This window comes from Sminthopsis crassicaudata, chromosome 2 (genome assembly GCF_048593235.1).
Source record: "Sminthopsis crassicaudata isolate SCR6 chromosome 2, ASM4859323v1, whole genome shotgun sequence".
In the NCBI taxonomy this organism is placed as follows: Eukaryota; Metazoa; Chordata; class Mammalia; order Dasyuromorphia; family Dasyuridae; genus Sminthopsis; species Sminthopsis crassicaudata.
The window spans coordinates 292622375-292648146 of NC_133618.1; the positions used below are offsets into that span (position 1 = coordinate 292622375).

General features: G+C 34.0%; 1 protein-coding gene across 2 annotated transcripts in view; it reads left to right on the forward strand.

Annotated features, from left to right (window-relative positions):
• The window catches only part of RPS6KA5 (ribosomal protein S6 kinase A5), a 203126-nt gene that overhangs the window by 102242 nt on the left and 75112 nt on the right, over nt 1-25772 (forward strand). The window contains exons 4-5 of one of the 2 annotated variants that reach the window (XM_074289727.1): nt 6557-6672; nt 16251-16358. In XM_074289727.1, the coding sequence (XP_074145828.1) occupies nt 6557-6672; nt 16251-16358 (224 nt within the window). Of the gene's footprint in view, nt 1-6556; nt 6673-16250; nt 16359-20023; nt 21116-25772 lie in introns of those variants that run through there. The other variant, XM_074289728.1, reaches the window with a different exon arrangement.

A 25772-nucleotide genomic window follows, 5' to 3' on the forward strand; every position in this document is an offset into this window, starting at 1 on the left:
TTCAGTAAATATTTTTCAAGTTCAACTTATCTTATTCCTCTTAAGTGAAGCTTCTCCTAATACCCACAGTTGTTAATTTTTTCTCTTCCTATTATCTTATCACTATATACTTTGTCCCACAATAGAATGTAATCTTGAAGATAAGGATTGTCTAATTTTTGTTTTTATGTTATGTACTATGTAACACAATGCCTTGCACTTAAAGCAGATACTTAATAAATAATATTTGAATTACTTTGAAAGACTTTGAAAGCCCCATTGTGCTTAAAGACAACATATTATGTTGTCTAATCCACAACTTTAGCAAAGTTGCAGGATACAAAATAAATCCACATAAATCATCAGCATTTTTATATATCACTAACAAAATCCAATAGCAAGAGATAGAAAGAGAAATTCCATTTAAAATAACTGTCGATAGTATAAAATATTTGGGGATCTATCACCAAGGCACAGTCAGAAACACTCAAAGTCAATTGGAAAAAATATCAAGTGCTCATGGATAAGCGGACCTAATATAATAAAAATAACAGATACTACTATTCAGTGCCATACCAATCATAAACTCCCAAGAAATTATTTTATAGAGCTAGAAAAAAATAACAACAGAGTTCATCTGGAAGAACAAAAGGTCAAGGATTTCAAGGAAATTAATGAAAAAAAAAACACAAATGAAGATGGCCTAGTTATAACAGATCTAAAATTATAATTTAAAGCAGTGGTCATCAAAACCATTTGGTACTGGCTAAGAAATAGAGTAGTCGGTTAGTGGAAAAGTTAAGTTTCACAGGATAAAATAGCCAATTATCGTAGTAATCTAGTGTTTGACAAACCCAAAGACCCCAGCTTTTGGAATAAGAACTTACTATTTGACAAAAACTTCTGGGAAATTTGGAAATTAGTATGGCAGAAACTATGCATTAAATAGTACTTAACACCCTATACTAAGATAAGGTCGAAATGAATTCATGATCTAGACATAAAAAGTAATATTATAAGCCAATTAGAAGAACATAGGATACTTTACCTCTCAGACCTATGGAGGAGGAAGGAATTTGTGACCAAAGAAGAACTAGAGATTATTATTGATTACAAAATAGATAATTTTGATTATATTAAGTTAGATCAAAGAACAAATCATTGAAACAAATAATTATAGGAAGAAGAGTAATAGTGAGATACCACACTAGAATTTTTGTTACTTAATAAATAAACCTTGGAAGAAAATAAATATCTAAAAATAGAGAGAGAGATTATTTAACATGTAATGTAAAAATGAGAAAGCCAATAAATAACCTTCTAGAATAAAAGTCTAAATTTTAAAAATCAGAGGAATTAGTTAAAATTGAAAAGAAAAAGATAGTTCTGATGAATGAATTTAAAGGCTGTGTTATAAGAGTAACAAAATCAATAAAGTATTATCTAATTTGATTCCCCCCGAAAAGAGAAGAAAGCCAAATTATCATAACTAAAAAGTGAAAAGCAGGCATTTCCTTAAAAATGAAGAGGAAATAAAGAAAATTATTGGAGAATTTTATGCCCAATTATATGGCGATAGAATTGAAAAACTTAAAAAAAAATGACTATCTTCAAAATATAAAGTAGTTTCCAATTGAAATATAAAATAAAAAAAATAAAACCCTGTTTCAGTAAATTTTTTTCCCTAGTAAATGTGTTACTAGGAAAAAACCTCAATAAACATTTAAAGACAAAACATTCTATACTATTTAAGGTGTTCTGAAAGACATGGTTCTGACAACAATGACCTGTCAAACAAGTTGTCTATCTCTTTCTAGGTCTTGAGTTTGTTTTTGTTTTTTCATCATCAAAATGCAAGGAATTTGTTTTTCTTTAAGTTCTCTCCTAGTTGTGAAATCTTATTCTAGTCTTTGTCCAGAATGTGGAAATATATATCATATTAAACTGTGTAGTGGAAACACTAATATGTATATTTTCACATGAGAAGTTTTGTAATTACTTATATAATGCTGACTGTTTTCTAACTAGACTTTTTTATTTTTTATTTTATTTTTTTATCTTATTTTATTTTATTTATATATATTTTTTATTTAGAATTTTTTTCACAGTATATATGCATGAGTAATTTTTTTTTATAATATTATCCCTTGTATTCATTTTTCCAAATTATCCCCCCCTCCCTTCACTCCCTCCCCCCGAGGACAGGCAATCTCATACATTTTACATGTGTTACAATAAAACCTTAACTAGACTTTTTTTTAAAAGAAAATTTAAATTGTATTATATTCCAAATATTTATTTTAGTTATTTTTATAAATTTTTACAAATCATTAATGGCTCATTTTGGATGCCATTTATCCAGGAGTACTACATTGTTTTTAGGTGTAGTGAGGGCATTAGGACATTAGGATTAATCTTGGTCTGGATCTGTTCCTTGGTATAGGAATATAAGGGAGGAAATACAATTTACAAAATTGGCTAATATATTGAGAAGTTAGATGACTCATCAGACAGTGACATTCAGTTGTATGGCTTGAACTCAGGCCTTCAAAAATCCAAGGACAGTTCTTTGTTCATTATGCTAGATTCCCTATGCCTGGCAGGAAGTTGAGGGAGAGTAAATGCATTTTATAAGTCTAATTTTCTTTATCTTTGAAAACAAACTGGCTTGTTTCCTTTTACTCTAGTGTTTTATTGGGGTGTAGGGTAGGGGACATTGAGTGGAGTGGAAGGATGCTTTTACTTCATTATATTTTTACCTTGTGGTATGATCCAAGGGAACACTAGAGGTGAAACAAAATCTATCAATTTCATGCAAACTACTGCTCTATAAAAATTTTGATACAGAGTAACTTTTCTGAACTAAGTAGTAGGTCCCCTTCCAGAGAAAACTGTTTTCTTTATTTCTTTTTTGGTTATATAATATATGTCCTTAATTTCTTCTGTGGAATATATATGTGTGTGTGTGTGTGTGTGTGTGTGTGTGTGTGTGTGTGTGTGTGTGTGTGTGTGTAGTTATATATGTTCTTAATTTAATCTATGGAATATATATGTGTGCACACATATAGGGTGTTCCTTTAAAAAAAAAAAAAACTTTTAGAGGTTAAAACTGCACTAAGACCCTGAAGTAACTAAATAGCTAAATATGTTTATGTATGAATATATAATTACATATGTATATTCTTTGAGAGAAAAAGAAAAGGGGAAGAGAGAAGGAAGGAGGAAAGGAAAAATCAGTTTAAGGATTATTAAAAACAGTACCATGACTACTGTTACTCAAGAAGAAACAGTATCTGCTTGTCATTATAGTAGTGATATTTTAGTACTCTTCAGTGAGCTTTGTGCTTTTGCACATTAACTACAGTGCATTTTTATGTCTTTTGGGGAATAATATTAATAAATGTGAGTTTGTAGGATTTTTTGTTTGTTTTCCTGGATCTCATTGAAGGAACTCCCTCTATGAGTACAAGTTGACACCTTCTTTCAAAGAATAGTCTTAGTTGCTCGGGCTTGAAGGTTGAATAACTTGCTCAGGGTCAACACAGCCAATATGTTTGAGAAGTGAGGTTTGAATCCTTATCTTTCTGACTTTAAGATCAGTTTACTCTCCACCATACTAGACTGTCATTTATAAATGTTTTCAAAGTATGTGAACAGATGATTTTCAGATAACAAAATTAAAGCCATCTGTTAGTTGTAGTGTTCTGTTTCTCTAAATTGTAATCGTTCTCTGGAAGCAGATCTCTTGGGGAGCTTCTGGAGGCAGCCTTAGTTTCAGTTCAGTTCAATAATCCCAAATCCAGCCAGAAGTTAAAGTCCTTTACTGTCTCTTTCCAAATCTTATCTCCTTCACTTGGGGGTCGGGTAGTTTTCTGGAGGCCTTCTCTCCTTGGTTCCCTAGAGCTCTTGCTTCGAGTCCTTTGTCTCTAACAGCTTAAGCCTCTAGCTCCCTCTGAATCCAAAGCCTCCAGCCAGCACAAAGGTTGAAAATGGAATGAATCAGACTCCTCCGAGAGTGGGATTGTGGGCTTCTGTGTTGTGAATCTTCTAGAAGTCAATCCTAGTTCTGAATCTCCCAGAAGTCCATGAGCAGGCTTTTTCTTTAGATTTGTGAATCTCCTGGACTTGTGAATCCTCTGAATCTCCTCGAGCTTCCCTGAAATTCTCCCCTTGACTGAATCCTGACTTTCTATATGCTTCCAGAGAATGTGCTTGTTGGGTACTCCCTGGGCTTGTGGGAGCACCTTATTAGTATGCTCTCTTAAAGGTGTGAATCTCATGGAATTATAGTAAATACATTACTGAACTAAAGAATTGTTAAGTACCATGCTAAATTAGATAATTATATCCATTCCAGTGACTTAGCACCTTGTAAGAATCCTAACATGTAGTCATATGAAAAAATGCTCAATCACTGTTGATTAGAGAAATGCAAATTAAGACAACTTTGAGGTACCACCTCACACCTCTCAGATTGGCGAAGATGACAGGAAAAGGCAATGATCAAGGTTGGAGGGGATGTGGGAAAACTGAGATACTAATATATTGTTGGTGGAGTTGTGAAAGAATCCGGCCATTTTGGAGAGCAATCTGGAACTATGCCCAAAAAGTTATCAAACTCTGCATACCCTTTGATCCAGCAGTGCTGCTAATGGGCTTATATCCCAAAGAAATACTGAGGAGGGGAAAGGGACCTGTATGTGCCAAAATGTTTGTGGCAGCTCTTTTTGTAGTGGCTAGAAACTGGAAGATGAATGGATGTCCATCAACTGGAGAATGGTTGGGTAAATTATGGTATATGAAGGCTATGGAATATTATTGCTCTGTAAGAAATGACCAGCAGGATGAATTCAGAAAGGCTTGGGAGAGACTTGCATGAACTGGTGCTGAGTGAAATGAGCAGAACCAGAAGATCACTATACACTTCAACAACAATACTATATGAAGATGTATTCTGATGGAAGTGGATATCTTCAACATAAAGAAGATCCAACTCACTTCCAGCTGATCAATGATGGACAGAAACAACTACACCCAGAGAAGGAACACTGGGAATTGAATATAAAATATTAGCACTACTGTCTACTCAGGTTATTTATACCTTTGGAATCCAATACTTAATGTGCAACAAGAAAATGGTATTTACACACTTATATTGTATCTAGGTTATACTGTAACACATGTAAAATGTATGAGATTGCCTGTCATCTAGGGGAGAGAGTAGAGGGAGGGAGGGGAAAATCTGGAAAAATAAATACAAGGGATAATGTTATTAAAAAATTACTCATGCATATATACTGTCAAAAATGTATAATCATAAAAGTATAAAATTAAAAAAAAAAGAAATTGGCAAATGCTATTAAAAAAAAATTGATCCCCAGAGCAGTGGCTAAATGATTGCAGATAAGAATATGTAGGGTTTCATTCAAATTGAGATGTTACAATACCAAAATGTGATTACCCTACAAAAATATATCAAATAAGAAATAAGCAGCTTAAATTACTTGGTCTTATAAAGTGAAATTGAGTAAGCCATAAATGCCTTTCTCGACTTTTCCTTGGATGAGGGTTCTGTGACTATAAATGTTGCATAAAATGTTAGAACATGTGTTGGTTTTACTTAACTGCTTTTCTTTGTTACATGGGGAAACTCACTGGAGGATGGGGAGAAGACATCTCAAAATGGCTGATGTAAAATAAAAAATCAATAAAACTTAAAAGAAAAAAAAATTGATCCCTAGTTATTTGGCAAATACTATTTTCTGCCATAGTGGTAGTAATTCTTATCAAAGCTTCCCATTTAAGTTATTCAGATTTACTTTGTTGTGTGAATATGCTTATAGCATAGTAATTTCAAATGTAAAAAAAAATTTGAAATGTAAGAATAAGTAAGTACAGGATGTCCATCAATTGGAGAATGGTTGGGTAAATTATGGTATATGAAGGTTATGGAATATTATTGCTCTGTAAGAAATGACCAGCAGGAGGAATACAGAGAGGCTTGGAGAAACTTACATCAACTGATGCTGAGTGAAATGAATAGAACCAGAAGATCGCTGTACACTTCAGTGTTGTATGAAGATGTATTCTGATAGAAGTGGATATCTTCAACATAAAGAAGATCCAACTCACTTCCAGTTGATCAATGATGGACAGAAATAACTACATCCAGAGAAGGAACACTGGGAAGTGAATGTAAATTGTTAGCACTACTGTCTATCTACCCAGGTTACTTATACCTTTGGAATCTAATACTTAATGTGCAACAAGAAAATGGTATTTACACACATATATTGTATCTAGGTTATATTGTAACACATGTAAAATGTATGGGATTGCCTGTCATCGGGGGGAGGGAGTGGAGGGAGGGTGGGATAATTTGGAAAAATGAATACAAAGGATAAGGTTATAAAAAAAAATTGCTCATGCATATATACTGTGGGGAAAAAATTCTAAAAAAAAAAAAAAAGAATAAGTAAGTACAATCTCTACAATGTCCTTAAGAGCAACAAAAAAAGAACATTCCCTTTACTTTTTGATCATTAGTTGATAAAAAATACATATATTTTATTTTTAGATTACATAAATGGTGGAGAACTTTTTACTCATCTTTCTCAAAGAGAACGTTTCACGGAAAGTGAAGTACAGATATATATTGGGGAAATTGTGCTTGCCCTTGAACATCTCCATAAGGTAAGCAACTACTTAACTTCCCTAACTTCTTTTTCAAGGTAACCCTTATATTGTTTCTATGTTTAGACACAGGAGTTGAGCATATTTCTTAGAGTATTACTGGTTTCATTAATTGCATTCTCTTTCCTGGTATATAACCTCTGCACCAAACTAAGGAGTATGTTCTAAGTAACTTTTCTTGTAGAGGGCTGAAACTCTGAAAAGGTGTGCTTGAATCAGATAGCAGAGCATTTAAGGCTAATTATCTATTGGATGTGAGATAATGGCTCTATAAGCATATACTTAGATGATATGGTAATATGATGGCTCTCCTCATGATTGGCACTTACTGAATGTTTGGTGGTGAGGTAATCATAGGCAAGGATTGGAGGGCTGAGGGAGAGTGCTGAGGAAGAGAGAGGCTAGAGACAATGGACTCCAGAATCCAGGATACATCTTTGGCAAGCCACGTGGCATGCCTGCCTCCTTCACTTCTCCCACTGAAGATCAAGGACTTTGATTGATCCAGATTCTGACTGATTCTGAGACCCTCCAGAGAGCCAGCCCAGATATTATATATTGGTGACAATGTGGACTAAGAACCAAAATTTCATTGAAGACCAGGAAATAGGGTGAGTATTAAAATAGACAAGCAAGTTAAGTGCTGAAATGGGGCAGATACTAGGAAAAGAGCCTCCACCACCCCCACCCACTCCCACCCCACAGGAACTCTATAGAAGGCATTCTTAGGTTAATAAAGAGACAAGGTTTGCTTGTAACTTGGGAGTAGATTGGTGGACTCTTAGAAACATTAGAATGTATGTCCCCTTGGTTCTCCAAGGAAGATGGAATAGAGGCAGATAATTGGAAACTAGAGCAGGAGGAGAGCAACTAAGTGAATATTACAGTGATGATGATCCTGATCCAATTTCTAAAGAAACATTCTATATATACAGCATAATACAATTGGCCTTAAAGAATCCCACAAGTTCTAAAAAGAAAGAAAAGTTTTAAGAAGAATAGCCAGACAAGGAAGCTTGAGGAGGAGGAGGAGGACAAGAAGGGGGGAGGGTAATGAGAAAATAGCCAAAAGGCATGGGGAGTTGAGTGAATTTAAAGGGTGTGGTGATTCTCACTCTCCTAGTTCAGCTTCATCTCCTGCACCTGAATAAGCCCCTGATCCTCCCCCATCAACTTCACCTTCCTGAGTGGAGGGAGAAGGAGGAGTGGGAAGGGCAGTGATACCACCAGCACCTCCCCCCAGAAAATGCCTCCCACCCTTTGACTCGATTATAGAAGGCACTACTTAAAGCCAAAGAGGAAGGACAGAATACAGCTGATTTGAGAACAGAAATGTATCCTGTGATTGAACAGCTTAACTCTTCAGGTCAAGAAAAAAGAAGATACACTCCTTTTGATCTAGAAATAATCAAAGGCCTGAAAAAGGCTCGAACTCTTTTTGGGTCTACGTCATCTTAAGTTAAGATGTTATTAGAAATTTTGGCTTATGAAATTTTAACCCCTAGTGATTGGAAATCTATAGCAAGGACATGTTTAGAACCTGGACAAAACTTGTTGTGGCTTTGTGAATATAGTGAGCTCTGTAGGATACAAGCCCAATGAAATAGGCAAACTGGAGTTAATATTCCAGTCACCTTTCATCAACTAGCAGGTTTAAGTTCTTATGCAGACACTTCAGCACAGATTAATTACTCCATAGCAGCATATGAGCAAATTGCTTCTGTTGCTATCAAAGCATGGGGCTCCTTCCCAGGAAGGCAAGATAGAGGGGAAACCTTCACAAAAATAGAGAAAGGTCCCAATGAATCCTTTGCTGATTTTATAGGACATCTGCAGAGAGCTGTCATGTGAACAATTGGAGAAAATGCAGCTTCAGGAATTATGATAAGACAATTTGCTAAAGAAAATGCTAATGAGGTTTGTAGAAGAGTTATATAAGACCTACACAAACATGCTCCTTTAGATGAGATCATAAGATACTGTGCCACAGTGGGCACAAATGCCTTTTATACCCAGGCTATGATGCAGACTTCCCAAGATCCGAACATGGGAAGACAAGGGCTCTTTTGGCAAGGGACCTCCAAAGAGACTTATCAATGCTTTCAGTGTGGTAAAGTAGGGCATCTGAAAGCTGTGTTGGCATAGAGACAAAGTGAGAAAACAGGGTGGGAAAATAAGTCCTAATACCCCATGTCCAAAATGCAATAGAGGCTTCCATTGGGCATCAGAATGTAGACTGATTCAGGGAAATGGGATGAGGGGACCAACCCCAGCGCTGAAGGCAAAAAATACTTGGGGAATGATGACAGCCTATGCTACACCCAGAGAGTCTTTAGGAGTTCAGTACTCAGATATGACCAATCAGCCAAGAAGCAGTCTGATGGGAGAAAGGGATTACAGTTGGGGAGAACAGAGTTGTGTGCAGCTGAGATACCCCTTGGAGAGGTGAAATCTGTTCCTTTCCAGCCTATGGATCCCTTGCCTCCAGGCACAATAGGCTTGACCATTTCACCTTCTGAGAGTTCTTACAAAACAGTGTTCATCCATACACTAATGTGGGAAACTGGGGAATGTGTAGGTAATATCCCAGTCACTGATTCAGGTAGACAATGTGTGACTTAGTAATCAGGAGAAGTAGTAGCATCAGGTTTACTGATACAGGCTCCTGATAGGCAATCTGGTGATAGTCATCCAGATTCTGACTCCAAGCAACAAAATCCAGAATATATTGGACAGCAGCTGTGACAGCTGACTGACTTTTGCTCACTATCTATATAAATGGCATACCATTAGAAGGATTGGTAGACACAGGTGCAGATTGAACAGTCATTAGAGGTGCCAACTGGCCCAGTCACTGGCCAAAAATTAAGGCAGACACCTACATATCTGGTGTAGGAGGATCAATAGCAGCTCAAGTTAGTGCTATCCCTTTGAGATGGACATTTGAAGGTGAAACAGGAGTTCATTACTCCTTTTAAAGTTGAAAACGCCCCATCAATCTGTGGGGAAGAGATATCTTACAACAGTTAGGATTACAATTGAATACTTTGGTTTTTTTAGGCAGGGATGCTGTTGAAGGCCAGTTCCTATTCAGTAGAAAACTGATACACCAGTGTGGATAGAACAGTGGCCCTTAGCTAGTGAAAAAAAATTCAAGCCTTATTAGATAGAATAAGATAGGATAGACAGGAGCAACTTGACCAAGAACACTTACAACCTTCTCTAAGTTCTTGGAATGTTCTTGTATTTGTTGTAAAAAAAAGAAATCTGGAAAATGGAAGATGTTGACTGATTTAAGAAAAGTAAATGTACAGATGGAAACTATGGGAACTCTTCAGCCTGGACTTCCATCTCCTACTCAGTTTTTTTGGAAAATGGCCTTTTTGGATTACAGACATTAAGGATTGTTTCTATTCTATCACTCTAGATAAGGAGGATAGGAAAAGATTTGCCTTTTCAGTGCCCAGCGTTAATTTAGCCGAGCTTTATAAAAGATATGAATGGACAGTGTTGCCACAGGGAATGAAAAATAGTCTTACTATGTGCCAAATGTATGTTGCTGTTGCTCTTACTTCAGTAAGAAAAGCATTTCCAAAAGTAATGTTATTACATTACATGGATGATATATTGGGGTGTGCACCTGAGGAACTAATGTTAGAAGCATGTCTACAAAAGACCATAGAAACACTAAGGAACTACAAATTGCATATAACTCCAGAAAAAATTTGAAGACATGCTCCTTCTAAATATTTAGGACATGAAGTAAACCTTAAGTTGCTTACAGTACAAAAATTTTCCTTAAGAACAAAGAAGCTAAACACCTTAAATGACTTTCAGAAATGATAGGAGATATCCAATAGATATGTCCAGTGTTAGGCTTGACTACTTATCAATTACAACCATTATATGACATTTTAAGGGGAGACAGCGCTTTAAACTCACTAAGCCAACTTACAAAAGAAGGTCAAGAGGCTTTGAGACAAGTTGAACTGGCTTTATCCAATGTGGTTGAAAGGGTCACTCAAAAACCTTTGGAAATATCAATTTTTGCTACATAAGAGGCAGCCACAGCAGTCCTTCATCAAGGAGACAGTGTGATAGAGTGGTTGACCCTCCCAGCACAACCAGACCAAAGCCTTACTCCTTACCTAGTGCTTGTGGATAGAATTTTATTAAAAGCCATTAAGCAAGCATTACAATTATCTGGGATAAACACTGACAAGATATATACCTTTTATACCAATGCACAAATTAATGTATGATGTGAAACCATTCCAGAGTGGCAAATTTTATTGGCCACAGCTCCAAATTTTACACATGGTTCTCCATTAAAGATAACCTGACTATTACATAATTGGCGATGGATTCTTGAAGAAAAGGTTTCTTAGGTTCCTCTTAAAGGACCAACTATCTTTACAGGTGCATACAAACATAACATTTGTGCTATATACTCTCGTGACTTAACTGTAAAGAGAGTTCAGAACTCCTTTTCAGTCCACTCAGCAGGATGAATTATATGCAATCATGCTAGCTCTTACTTATTATCCAGAAGATGTAAATATAATATCTGATTCAGCCTATTCATTAAGTGTGGTACAAAGAATTGCCACAGCCCAAATAAAATTTGTAGCTTCTAATATACATCAGCTCTTTAAGGAACTTCAAGAGCAAGTGAGAAAACATCCAGGTAAGATTTATATCTTGAATATCCACTCTCATAGTGGACTTCCAGGTCCTATTTTTGATGGAAATTCAAAGGCAGATAGCCTTCTAGTCATGTTTGCCAATACTCTTTTATTTCAGACAGCCGAACAATCTCATTCTAAATATCATCAGTCTGCTCGAGCTTTATGTTTGCAATTTGGAATAACAAAAGAGGGGAGGGTAGGAGCATACAACTTGCCTTCCTTTCCATGCTTCTACACTCCCTTCAGGGAAGAACTCTTATGGTTTGAGACCCAATGAAACTTGGCATATAGATGTGACCCATTATAAATCTTTTGGTCATCTGTCTTTTATCCATGTTGTAGTAGACACCTTTTTAGGATTTACTTTTGCAATACCAGCAGCAAGAGACAGTCCGAGTGGTCACTGAATTCCTTATACAAGCATTTGCAATTATGGATGTGCCACAAGCAATAAAAAGAGACAATTGACCTACATATACTTCTAAACATTTTGCACACTTTTGTGCACAGTATAAGATTTTACATACCACTAGCATACCTTTTAATCCTCAAGGGCAGGCAATAGTAGAGAGAAGAAATGGATATTAAGACACTCCTCCAAAAACAAAAGAAAGGGGGAGCCACGGGTAACCTTAGAGAACTTCTAAATTTAGTTCTCTATACCATTAATTTTAAAATTTTTGACAAAGATGCACTGGCTCCGGCAGACAGGTTTTATAATCCACTGGAAGGACAGTGTCCAGTGCGAGCAGCTCCACTGTCTTTAGATATTCGCCAGGTCATGTGGAGAGACCCAGAAAGTGGTGAATAGAAGGGACCAGATAGATTAACTGCTTGGGGGAGAGGGTTTGCTTACATCTCCACAGACAGAGAAGGAATCAGATGGGTGCCAATGAGCCATATTCACCTTGTACATCAGAGATGGACCTTTGAAATGAAGGAGAAAACCCAAGAAACATTGCTGACTGTGCTCACCACTGAAAGAGCATGGCAATTATGGCAATTGATTCATGGACATCAAAAATTGTTAATAAGACTGATACAGGACTTCAAAACCCTCAGGAATCATTGCATTCTCTGAGACATGATAAGACTGTTAAAGGACTTCAGAATCTGCAGGAATCTTTGAGTTCCCTAACACATAACACATAACACATGCTTTTTTTCTTATTGGTTGAGAGTCCCCTAATTTCATTTCCTCTATTTCCATCTAATTTTTTAGTGTTTGAAACTTTGTTTATTTCCTTTCCCCACCTCTGTGTAGATTAATCTCAACTATTAAAACAAAATATTCAAGGCTTGCTCACAGTTTTGTAATTCATGCTGCAAAAATTGGTATAAAGATCTTTCTTATCGTGTTAAAATATTATTTATCTAGATTTAAGAAATTTTAGTTACAATATTCATATTTCTGATTTGGATTTAAGAAGTGTTTGTGACCTATTAAATTGGCATCATATGTGGGAATTATATTACTAAAGGACCTTAGTTGTAACAGGATGTATTAAAATTGTCTGAAAAAGATCTACCTATAAGAATAACAGCATTATTTATGAGAGCCATAAGTTAAAAATAAAACTTGCCACACAAAAATATGAATATTAAGACTGTACATTTTATAGTAGTGCTTAATTCTATTCTCCATGCTTATAATTTTAAGACATTGCCATATACTAACAGAATTAGACTAAAGAGCCAATTAAAAGAAATGTCAAATGCTTCAAGTGTAGAAAAACAAATTATGATCTTTTGTTTTCACAATGAAATCACCTTTTGGAATATATTAGAATTTACTATTTACTACTTAACATGAAAAAAATCAAGTCACTTTATGAAAGTTTATAAATATGAAAGTATATAAATATATATTTATATAAATATAAATATATATACTATAAAATATATATATATAAATATAAATATATACTTAAAATAATATATAAATATATACTTACAATATATACAATTTATATAAATATAAATATATATACTATAAAAAAAATATATATATATATATATAAATATAAATATATATTTACAATAATGACTCTACTATTGATATCAGTGAGAAACAATGTCATTTAACTGTTACTGAGGAGCTTGTAGTCAAAATCAATTATGTGACCAAAAAGTCTGCTCAGACTATCTTTCGTTTAATGTGTTCAGTAATATGTAGTCTATAATCAGTAGGTTGTCCTGGAAAATTATGGGTAAAATTACAGGTACAAAATTGTGTATGTATATTCATGTACATATTTGTATAAGTAGTCACTTAACAAATTACTATTTCCTTTTAATTGTTAAGGATATTGCCATCCTCCCAGTCCCTCAGGTTTGCAACATTGATGTTAAATTTTACTCCTTTCTTGCACTTGTTCCCCAATTTCTCTCTATTGCTAAGTCTTATCATTTCTCCCTTTGTGACTTCTCTCCATGTTCTGTACTATTTTCACCACTTATACAACCGCCAAATTGGTACAGGCTGTCATCACCTCATTCCCTGAATTAGTACAAAGCCTACTCATTGATGTCCTTTGTCTTAATTTCCTCCCCATTCCAATCCACACTTCTCTCAGTTGCTGAATTGATTTTCCTAAAGTGCAGGTCCAACCATATAGTTCAGATATCTATTGTTTTGTTTGATATTTAAAGCTCTTCATAAGTTGATTTTCTCCTTCCTTTCCATCCTTTTATTCTCTATTCATGTATTCTACAATCCAGTGTCATTGTTCTCACTATTCCTTACACAAAACCCACCCCAGCTGGACTCTATGCCTTTTATTCACTCAGAAAATTTTTCCCTTCTTACCTTTATCTTCTGTCTTCCCTGACTTAATATGTCTCAACTCAAATCCTATAATCTGTACTAGCCTTTTTTTAATGTCCTCTGCTTTTCTTCTTACTACCTTCCATTTGCATATATACATGCACACAAATATATACACACGTGCATATGTCTTCCCCATTAGAATATGAGCCCCTTGAGGTCAAAGACTATATTTTACCTTTCTTTTTATCTCCAGTACTTACTATCTGATTCATAGTAAGAGCTTAATAAGTGAGTTTTGACTGACTGACCAATTCATTATTTGGCAAAATTGAGACATTTGAAGAGACAGGAAGACAAACATTAAACATCTGCAAGCCTCCTTTGAATATCAAGTTCTAAATACAAATATAAAACAAACATGATAATAAATACCGACATCAATAAATAGCAATAGCAGCAAAAGCATTAGGTGTCATTAAGCTTTTACTATGTGCCAGATACTAAGTTCTAGGTATACAAAAGAAAAAAGCTTAAAAAAAGGTTCCTGCTTTCAAAGAGCTCAAATTCTAATAGGTGATAACAATATACAAACAAATCTGTTCATTTTCTCCATCTCTCCTTCCCCCCCTTTCCTTCTGTCTCCCTTCTTCCTTCTCCCTTTCTCCTTCTCTCCCTCTCTCCCTCCTTGTTTCTCTCCCTCTTCCTCCTTTCTCCATGGGTCATACAACTAAGTAATATCTGAGGACAGATTTGAGCTCAGGTCTTGCTGAATCCAGGTCTAGCATTCTATCTTTTGATCTATCTAGCTGCCTCTTAGAGTGTCTAGTAAATGCCATGTATGCAAAGATGATTGCTAAGTGATTACCAAATCAACATGGTTCTAAATTTTAAATATTGAATATAAAGTATTTCTAGTCCTTAAGTCTAAGCAGGTAAAGAATTAGTTATATCATTGGCTCTAGGGTAAATAATTTGTATATGAAAAGATATAAATCCATCATGGTAGAAAAGCCCTTTTTTTTTTTGTTGTGTTGTTTTTGAATTCTGTAGTCCAAAAGAGACATTTGGGGAGGATGATAGGGAATGATACTTATCACTAAGTGATGCTTATTTTTTAGTGTTCAGTAAAATAATTAGATAATCTAGAGATTTTTATCTCATTCTAATATTAACATATATTTATTTATTTTATTTCTCTTTCAGTTATCTTTAAGTTCCATCCTTTTTCTTTAAATGGCAGTCAGTCTAGGACTTAGGCATATAAATCAAATTGATTGATAAATATTTCCTCATGCATTATCAAGCAGAAAAGTTTGCTTATTGGAAACAATTGTCTTGTATTTCCTATATTTAAATTTGTTATCAAAATTTCATATCCTTGATATTAATAAAAATAGGTTTTCTTTGCTTAGAACATTTATTTTAGGTCAAGAATTCATCTTAAGATGGAATGTCAGACTTAATACTGGGAAACTGAACTGGGAATGATATAACTTCTGTAAGAAATGAGATATTTATTTTTTGATCAGTGATTGTACACAAAATGAAATGGTTATAAAATATTAAATTAATGTATTTTAGCTGTTTAAACTCTAAGGACTAACTAAACTGTCAGAAAATACAAGAAAAACTAAAGGAAATGTGATTTACAGATAAATGTTGTATAATACAAATTATATATAAATGGTATGAAACATTAAGTTAAAAAATGAATTTTGCAGGCTACTTAATCAGGAAAGGCTTCTTAGAAGAGTATATTCAAGGAAGATCTCACTTGAAAGTGAGTGGAGTTTTTTCCTGATGGGGAGCAAATACATTAAAGCAGGGGCAAATATGTTGTAAGATGATAAAGGTAAGAAAATTGATATTACTAGATTGAAAGAAAACAATAGGAATACTGAGAAATTATATTAGGTAAAAGGAAACTGATAGAGGACTTTTCATGATGGACTTTCCTAAGAACTTTGAATCATTCTGATTAGTGATAGGAAACTACTATGGATCCTTGAACAGTGGAATGACATGATTTTTTAAAATGACATTTAAGAATTTTTATTGCTACTTAAAAAAATTGTTGTTTTAAATAAATGCTTATTTGCTTTCCCCCCCCCCCCTTACAGTTGGGCATTATATACCGTGACATTAAACTGGAGAATATTCTACTTGATAATAATGGCCATGTGGTACTGACAGATTTTGGTCTGAGTAAGGAGTTCCTTGCTGATGAAGTGAGTATTGTATATATATTTTAAATTATTGATATATTTATGAATAGAAATTAAGTTTTTATGGGTTTCTGAAGAAGATGATTTGAGAATTTTTTTGGTGATTTGCTTTTAGTACCAGATTACTACACTATGTATATATTATTTTTAATAAGTAAACATTTAACATTGATACAGTCCAACAATTAGGTTAAGTAATATTTTTGCATTTCAGCTAAGTATTGTTATAGCACTTTCTTTGAGAATGCTTTGTAGTAGTTCTTCCACCTTACTCTCATACGTGTAATCAACAATATAGTGACATTGGCCTCCTTGCTCTGCCTCACATATACAATCCCATCTTCTTTCTTTATACATTTTTACTGGCTGCCATCTCATGCCTGGAATTTTCTCTCTCAGGTCTACCACCTGGCTTCCTTCAAGTTTCAGCTAAAATTACAACTTTTACAAAAAAGCTATCTTCAATTTATCTTGGATATATTTTATCTGTTTATAGTTTGCATATTTTCCCCCATCACACTGAGTTCCTTGAGAGCAAAGGTTTTTAAATTTGTTTACTTTGGTTTGGTTTTTGCCTTCTTTTGTATCCCTTCCTTTTTATTTGTATTAGTACAATGTCTAAAATGTAATATGCATTTTAAAAATACTTACTGACTTGACTTACTATCATGAAAATAATACTAAATACTTTTTTAAGGTAGAAAGTGATTTACCTAAATAAATTTGGATTTTAATTGATTTCCACCAAGCAGTTTAAATGAGCAACCTCTTAAACTTCAGACCTCTCATCTCCTCCTGTTCACTAGTCTTTTGAGGCTAGAACAATGTTCTCCATTAGTGTTGAACATGTTCACACTTAGTCATTATTTTCATGTCCCATGAATTCCTAAAGATCATTATTCAAATTCTATTCCATACCACTATCTTGCTCCCATCCCCCAATCCTTCTACCCTAAAGTTTCATTCTAACTCCATCAGCTCTTGTACCTTGTCCTCCAAAATGCCTGTTCATAGGCAACAAATTCAACTAAGAATTCTGCCTTATGTTTTACAGAAAAAAAATTAATCCCACCATGATTCTCATTTTCTCCCCTTTTCCTTATCTCCTATCTTTTAGGTCCTTTCTGCCATTTTTTCTTTCACCCTTGTCTTAAATGATGAAGTGGTCTTCCTCCTGGCCAAGACTGACCCCTCAACTTGTCCAAGTGATTTCACTTACTCATTTCCTCTACATCTAACTGCCCACTCTTTGCTTTTTCACTTCAGCCTCTCCCTGTCTCCTGGCTACAAACATGTATCTTCAACATCCTTAAAAAACGACTTTTGATTTTGTGTTAAGAACTAGGTTTCATTATTTCTTTAAGAAATGGCTGCACTGTATTTGGTCTTATTTTATGTTCTCTTGGATCTTGAGGCTTATTTCTTGCTATAATAAATATAATATTATTCTAAGATTTGGGATAACCTATAAGTTTCATAACCTGTAAGTTTTCAAGTTTCCCATAGTGGTCTGTGTCAATCATCAAGTCAGTAAATATTAAGTGCCTTCTTTGTGCTAGGTTCTGGAGATACAAATAATAAGAAGAAAGGCATTCCCTATCTACAGGGAAACTCATGGAAAAATACAACACTCAAAAAGGGAGATGAAAAAGATTCAGAGAAAAAGGGGACTGGGATACATCTGTATGTCCCTCTCTAATCAGAGGGGAAAGGAGGTTACAGGTAGTAGTAGGAAGATGTTGCATCTCTAAAGCTGAGTAAGCAGCATGGTAAAGAGTTTTCAACTGATCATTTTATCCTGGAAGAAGGGACATCTTATTTCATGAGTTGAAATTAAATGTATGGATGGAAAGTGAAGTGAATCAGAAAGACCAAATTCTGCTCTCCATAAAGGAAAGTTTTAGGAGGAATTCAGTCCTTCTATTGAAAGAAGGCTGAAGGGGCTGAAAAGGTATTAAGAATCTGAGTTGTCAGCATGATAATAAGATTAGAGCAGCTGGGGCAAGTAGATGGTGCAGTAGAAAGAGTACCAGCCCTGAAGTCAGGAGGACTAAGTTCAAATTTGGTCTCAGACTCTTAACATGTATTAACTGTGTGACCCTGGGCAAGTCACTTAATCCCAATTGCCTCTGCAAAAAAAAAAAAATCAGCTTATCCTAGGAAGAGCAGCAATCAATTAATCAATTCAAAAGAGATGCTATTGGTCACCTCTAGAAAAAAATCCCCCAAATCCCTGAAAATACCAGGAACTTTATACCTAAATCCAAGAAAAAAAAGTATCACAAGAGTCAGGAGAGATATGAAAAGGTAAATATGAGTGAGCAATCATAAAGAACTAAACAAGGATAAATTTTTTTTACATTCCCCTATGGAGAGATGACACACAAATAATCCCCTCAGAATTTTTTTTAATCTTCAGAATTCACAGAGAAAATCTGACAGAATACAACTCATGGAAGATTTTTTAAAAATTGTTTTATGTTTTGATTATCTTAAAAGAAGAATTGAAAGAGAAAGAATACACTGAGGGTGAATGAAGAAAAAAGGTGGGGGAAAATATCTCACATATTTTCTGTGGAAAAGTAGAAGACTTGTATTAAACAAAAAAAAAAAAACTAATAGGGAGAATGGGAAACACTTGAACCTCCTTCTCATCTGAAATAGTCAAAGAAAGGGAAAATATACATATAAAAACACAACTGGGAACAGAAATATATTTCATTTAGAAGGAAAATAAGAGGGAATGGGAAAAAGCAGAGTATATAAAAGAAAGTATTCAGAGTACGGGCTTATAACCAAAGAAAGGATTACAATTTAGTGGTAAGAGTTCTGGGTAGGGAAAGAGAAAAGAAACAGGAAAGCAGAAGCATATTGCATCAAACTTAGAGCCCTTGTGTGGAGCATATTCCTCACTCCCCTTGTCATTGATAGGAAATTAATCACCACAATGGGCCAGACATGATTCCATATGATTCATGATGCTTCCCAACCCTTGACAGAGAGGTGATGGACTCAGGGTGCAAATTGAAGAATTCTTTAGCATGGCTAATATGGGTATTTGTTTTGTTTTGACTACTCCTATTTGTATGTATAGTAAAAAAAAATGTGTTTGTATGTATATGTATACATATATATATATTTAAAATATAATCATGTGGGACAGAAATAGAAGTGCTAAAATACATTACAAATCATCTGTATAGAAAGGGAAAATAAATGAGTTTAGGAAGCATATCACAAACTTGACATGAAGCCATGAAATAAGAATAATAGAGAATTTCAATCATCTAGACCTGATGAAACTAGATCTTTCCATCCATCACACCCCAAGCCACTGTTCTCCTCCTTTTGCCTGCTTCCTGCTAATATCAAAGTTGCTTTATCTTTTAAAAAAATAGGGGAACAAGGAGAAAATGATGTTTCATATCTATGGACAGGGAAATAGTTTATGACCAAAGAAGGGATAAAGAGGATCACAGAAGATAAAATGCTCAATTTTGATATATTAAATTGAAATTTTACATAAACAAAAACAGTAGAACTAAGATTAATTGATAACAACTAAGCTAACTGATAAAAAAAGTTTTAGTTTCTATGATAAAGGTTCCTTTTTTTCAGAATATTTCAGAACTGATAAAAATTTACAAAATTTACAAAAATAAAAGCCATTAGCCAATTGATAAATGATAAAGAATATGAACAGGTATTTCTTAGGGGAAAAAAATCTAAGATATCTATAGGCATATAAAATAATATTCCAAATCATTAATAATTATAAAAATGTGAATTAAAGCAACTTTGAGGTTCCACTTCACACCCATCAGATTGACAAAGTTGATAAAAAAGGAAAATGACAAATATTGCAAGGTTTTGGAAAAACAGGTGCCTTGATGGAACTATAAATTAGTATAGAGCCATTCTGGGAAACAGGAATTATGCCCCCAAAGTTACTAAATTGTGCAAATGCTATAACCCAATAATACCAGTTTTAAGCCTGAAAGATTGAAAAAATTCCTATGTGTCCAGCTCCTATTGTGATGGCAAAGAATGGAAAATTTAAGGAAGTGTCCATTATTTGGGGATTTATTAGAAAAAATTTGGTATATTGTACTGTAAGAAATAAAGTAATGGTGTCAAGGAAATCTGGGAAGATTGATTTAGATTGAAGTGAACAAAAGAAAGAAAATAATTCATACTACAACATGAACACTAAAAATGAACAGTTTTAAAATATTTAGATTCAATTATCAGTTTGATTACAGAGGACTAATGATCAACACTTTTTTATTTTATTCTTTTTTATTAATTTTATAATTATAACTGTTTTGACAGTACATATGCATGGGTAATTTTTTACAGCATTATCCCTTGCACTCAATTCTGTTCCGAATTTTCCCCTCCTTACCTCCACCCCTTCCCCTAGATGGCAGGCAATCCCATATATGTTAAATATGTTATAGTATATCCTAGATACAATATATGTATGCAGAAACGAATTTCTTGTTGCACTGGAAGAATTGGATTCAGAAGGTAAAAATAACCTGGGAAGAAAAACAAAAATGCAAACAGTTTACACTCATTTCCCCGTGTTCCTTCTCTGGGTGTAGCTGATTCTGTCCATCATTGATCAAATGGAACTGAATTAGATCTTCTCTCTGTTGAAGATATCCACTTCCATCAGACTACATCCTCATACAGTATTGTTGTTGAAGTGTATAATGATCTCCTGGTTCTGCTCATTTCACTCAGCATCAATTCATGTAAGTCTCTCCAAGCTTCTCTGTATTCATCCTGCTGGTCATTTCTTACAGAACAATAATATTCCATAACATTCTGATACCATAATTTACCTAACCATTCTCCAATTGATGGGCATCCATTCATTTTCCAGTTTCTAGCCACTACAAAAAGGGTTGCCACAAACATTTTGGTACATACAAGTCCCTTTTCCTTCTTTAGTATTTCTTTGGGATATAAGTCCAGTAGTAGCACTGCTGGATGAAAGCATATGCACAGTTTGATAAGTTTTTGGGCATAATTCCAGATTGTTCTTCACAATGGTTGAATTCTTTCACAACTCCACCAACAATGTATCAATGTCCCAGTTTTCCCACAGCCCCTCCAATATTCATTATTATTTTTTTCCTGTCATCTTAGCCAATCTGACAGGTGTGTAGTGGTATCTCAGAGTTATCTTAATTTACATTTCTCTGATCAATAGTGATTTGGAACACACTTTCATATGAGTGAAAATAGTTTCAATTTCAGATGATCAACACTGTAATATATCTCCTGATACTGACGTAATAGACTAATATGCAGAATAAGATATATATTTTTGGAAATTGCCAATATGGGACTTAAATTTATTTATTGTGTTTATCAGAATTTTATCTTTTTTCTTGTCCATGGGAAGGGAAAAAATAAATACTTTATAATTGACAAAATTTAATTTAAAATACACAAAAGAGGAGAGAAGAGAGTTCAGAAGGAAACACAGATAAGCAGGACAATTTTGTTATTCTTATGTTAAATTCAGCTTATACTTTAAAGAGCTATGTGTGATAGTAATTTGTTTTATATAGTATCTTTTTTCTATTCCTTCTGTATCATCAATATATCCATGCTTGTGCAATTAAAAATTAAAAATGGAACAGAAAAAAATAGGACATAAGAGAGCTCTCAACTGCCTTGCTATGAATTAAAGTCACATGGACCATATGAACTACATTTTTGTATGCTGAAAAAGTGGTAGTGTGCTTGGTAAGGTATAATATTTCTAAGTTCATGTAGAATGGGCAAGGTACTCCTATATTGGAAAAAAGCAAATGTCACAATTTAAAAAAAAAAAAAAAAAGGGAAAGGAAAAATTATGGAGTCTTACAACTCTAATCTTAACAGTTTGTTTTAAGTTCCTCATAACATTCTAGAAATATGTAAAAATTAAAGAAAGGATTAGTGAATATCTAGAAAAGAAAGCAATGACTTCATTAGCTTCAAAGCTTTTATGACTTCATTATGAATAGATCGTTCTATTTTTCCTGTTAAACTAAGGAAACATAGTAGCTAGCCTAAATTTTAGTAAATCATTTGACAAAGAATCTTGTGCTTTTTTGGAAAAAATGAAAAAAATGGTTGATAGATGATAGTGTAGATAAGCAGATCAGCAACTGGTTTAATGACCAGTAGTAGTCATTAATGGTTTTATTAACTTAAAACAACGTCTCCAGCAGAGAATCAATAGGAGCTTTTATATTTAACATCTTTGACTTAAATGAATAAATACGTGTCCTGCTTATCACCTTTGCATGTGACAGAAAGGGATAGATGATGCTATATGATAGTCAGATTTCAGAAAAGTCTTAACAGGCTAAATTGGGCCAAAAATTGATTGCACCAAATATGATGAGATAAAATTTAATGATTTTTTTGTTTTGATTTTAGTTCATATATTTTTTATTCATTTTCATTGAAATGTCTCTATACAGTTAAGTTTTGTTGGCAACGATAAAATTTAATGGTGATAAATATCATCTTATTTTGGAGTTTTAAAAAAATCAGCTTCATACAGGCAAGAAGAAGGTTTGAATAGATAATAGTTTGAAAAAGATCTAGAATTTTGGTTGAATATGAATATGAATCAAGTTAGTTAACAAGTATTTAAGTGCTTACAGTGTACAAAGCATTGTACTAAGTTCTGGGAATACAAAATAATGCAAAAACATGGTCCTTGCTTTCAAGGAATTTCTATTCTATAGAAAACAATATGGTGGCGAGATACTAGCATGTGAAGGTATGGAGAAACATCTCTTTCTAAAGATAGGATTTGGGATTTCACAATGGAGAGAAAGAGTAAAGTGAGAGCTTAGTAACCCCAAAGTCCCTTCCACAAAAACCAAAAGAAAAAAAAAAAGACCCAAATGAATTCTAAGTGGGAAAGCCAAGAAAAATTTGTGAGTCATTTTTCCAGTTCAGAGCAGATGAGATATCTAAGAACAATAGGATAGAGAGATCTATGGACAATAGCTAACAACACAACAGAAGTGGCACCAGGCTGTGGGGTAGCAGTGGCCAGGAGCAGCCTAGTATTCAGATATAATGAAGAGCTTGAACACCCAAACACATGGAGATCGCAGGGTATCCTGTACTATACTTGGGAGCAGGAGCAAGGACCATCTGGAAGCTCTTTCACTAATTATCATTTTCTCAATTGCAGTTTTAGAGCAGGGAGAAGCAGTCCTGTTTACAAGGTAGCAAAGACCTTGTCTAAGGAATAAGACACAGAGCAGAAGTGTAATGAACAGACATCTACCTGAGTAAATCACACTACATTGGAACAACTAGAAACTTACAGGCTTCCAGAATGAACTATGAAAGTAGAAGGACATAAAAAATAAAACCTCAGGCTAGTCATTCCCCTCCCTCCAGACTCAGAGGAAAACAGAGCCAAACTCAAGAAATAGGCAGGAAAAATGAGCAAATAACAAAAATAGAACTTGAGCATAAAAAGGAGCTAAGTTACCTAGTGGATAAAGTGTGACCTTGAAGTCAAGAAGACTCATCTTCTCAAGTTCAATTATGACCTGAGACACTTATTAACTCTGTGATCCTGGCCAAGTCCCTTAATACTATTTGGGTCAATCAATTCCTTATCTACAAAATGAGTAGAAGGAAATGACAAATCATTCTGATATCTTTGCCAAGAAAATCCCAAATGGGGTTAAAAAGAATTGGAATCAATTTAAACAACTGAACAACAAAATAAAAAACTTTTGTGAAAGGGAAGCTTGACACAAACTTAGCAGTTAGTGATTTGTAAAGCCACAAAGAAAAAAGCATATTGGACACAAGACTAATGAAATTCCTATAACAACTAAAGAAAGCGATTTTTAAAAGAGCAATAACAACAACAACAACAAAGATTTTTAAAAATCAAAAACAGTAGGGGAAAAATTAGGAAGAGAAATGAGAAATATGCAAGAAAATTATGAAAAAAATTACAGCATGGTAAAAGACACATAAAATACTAAAGAAAATAACTTCTTAAAATTATATTTTGCCAAGTGAAGTTAATAACTTCATAAGACATGAAACAATTTTTAAAAATTGAAAAGTCTGAAAAAGTAGAAGACAATGTGAAATCTGGAAAATGACTGACTTGGAAAATAGATGGAAGAGAAATTATTAAGAATCAATGAACTACATGTCAGTCACAAACAAAAAAGGTCCTAGGCATCAAATTTCAAGAAATTACAAACGAAAACTGCCCTGATAATTTAAAAGACCTTACCAATAACCTCCTAAAAGAGATCCCAAAATGTTAACTCTCAAAAATATTCTAACCAAAATTCAGAGCTCCTAGTTAAAAAAAAAAATCAGTGCAAACAGCTAATGAGAAAGAAATAAAATATTGGAGAGCTACAGTCATGACCACAAAAGATTTAGAAGCTATCATTTATTATAAAGGAACAGAGGGCTTGAAACATGATATTCTGGAAGGCAAAGGAACTAGGATCACAATCAAGAATAATCTATCCAGTAAAACTGAGCACAATCCTATTAGGGAAAATTAATATTTAATGAAATTGAACACTTAAAAGCATTTCTGATGAAAAAATTAGAGCTACTAAGAAAATTTGGCATTCAAACAAGACTCAAAAAAGTCTTAAAAGGTAAATATGGAAGAGAAATCATAAGGGAGTAAACAAGCTTAAATTGTTTATATTCCTATTATGGGAAATTGAGAGAGTAATCCCTAAGAACTTTATCATGACTAGGGCAAATAGAAACAGTCTAATTAGATGTCTTGGGTTTGAGTTTATTATGCTGGGATGATCTCCAAAGAATAGAAGCATGAGAAAGAAATATATATTACAAGAAGGGGAAGAGAAAGGAAGAATAGAGAAAACTATCTCATTTAAATGATGCATCCAATGGAGAGTTTATACAGTGGTAGAGAGAAAAGGGAAAAGGGAGCAGGCAGTGCTTGAACATCACTCTCATTTGAACTTATTCAAGAAGGGAAGAATATACACATAGTTAAGTACAGAAATTTGTCTTACCCAACAGAAAAGTAGGAGGGAAAGAAGGTAAGCTGAAGATAGAATTTGAGTTGATTATCGAATAGAAAAAAAGGAGGAAAAGATACTTAATTTTCGACATTGAACTTGTTTTACTTGTCTTAATGGGGATCAACTAAAATGAATTAATAGAAATCGAAGGAAAGCAGATTTTGCTTTATATAAGCCAATCTGATGGCTTCAGTCTGAAATTGGAACAAAATGAGACATTCATAGTCCATCTAATAGTTAGAAAAAAATGTTTGTAGTATAAGAGGGAAAAAATATATTCAGAGCAGAAAAAAGATACTCATCAAGAATACAGTCTTGATAGCTAAGTGCAGCTCTTGTATACTAA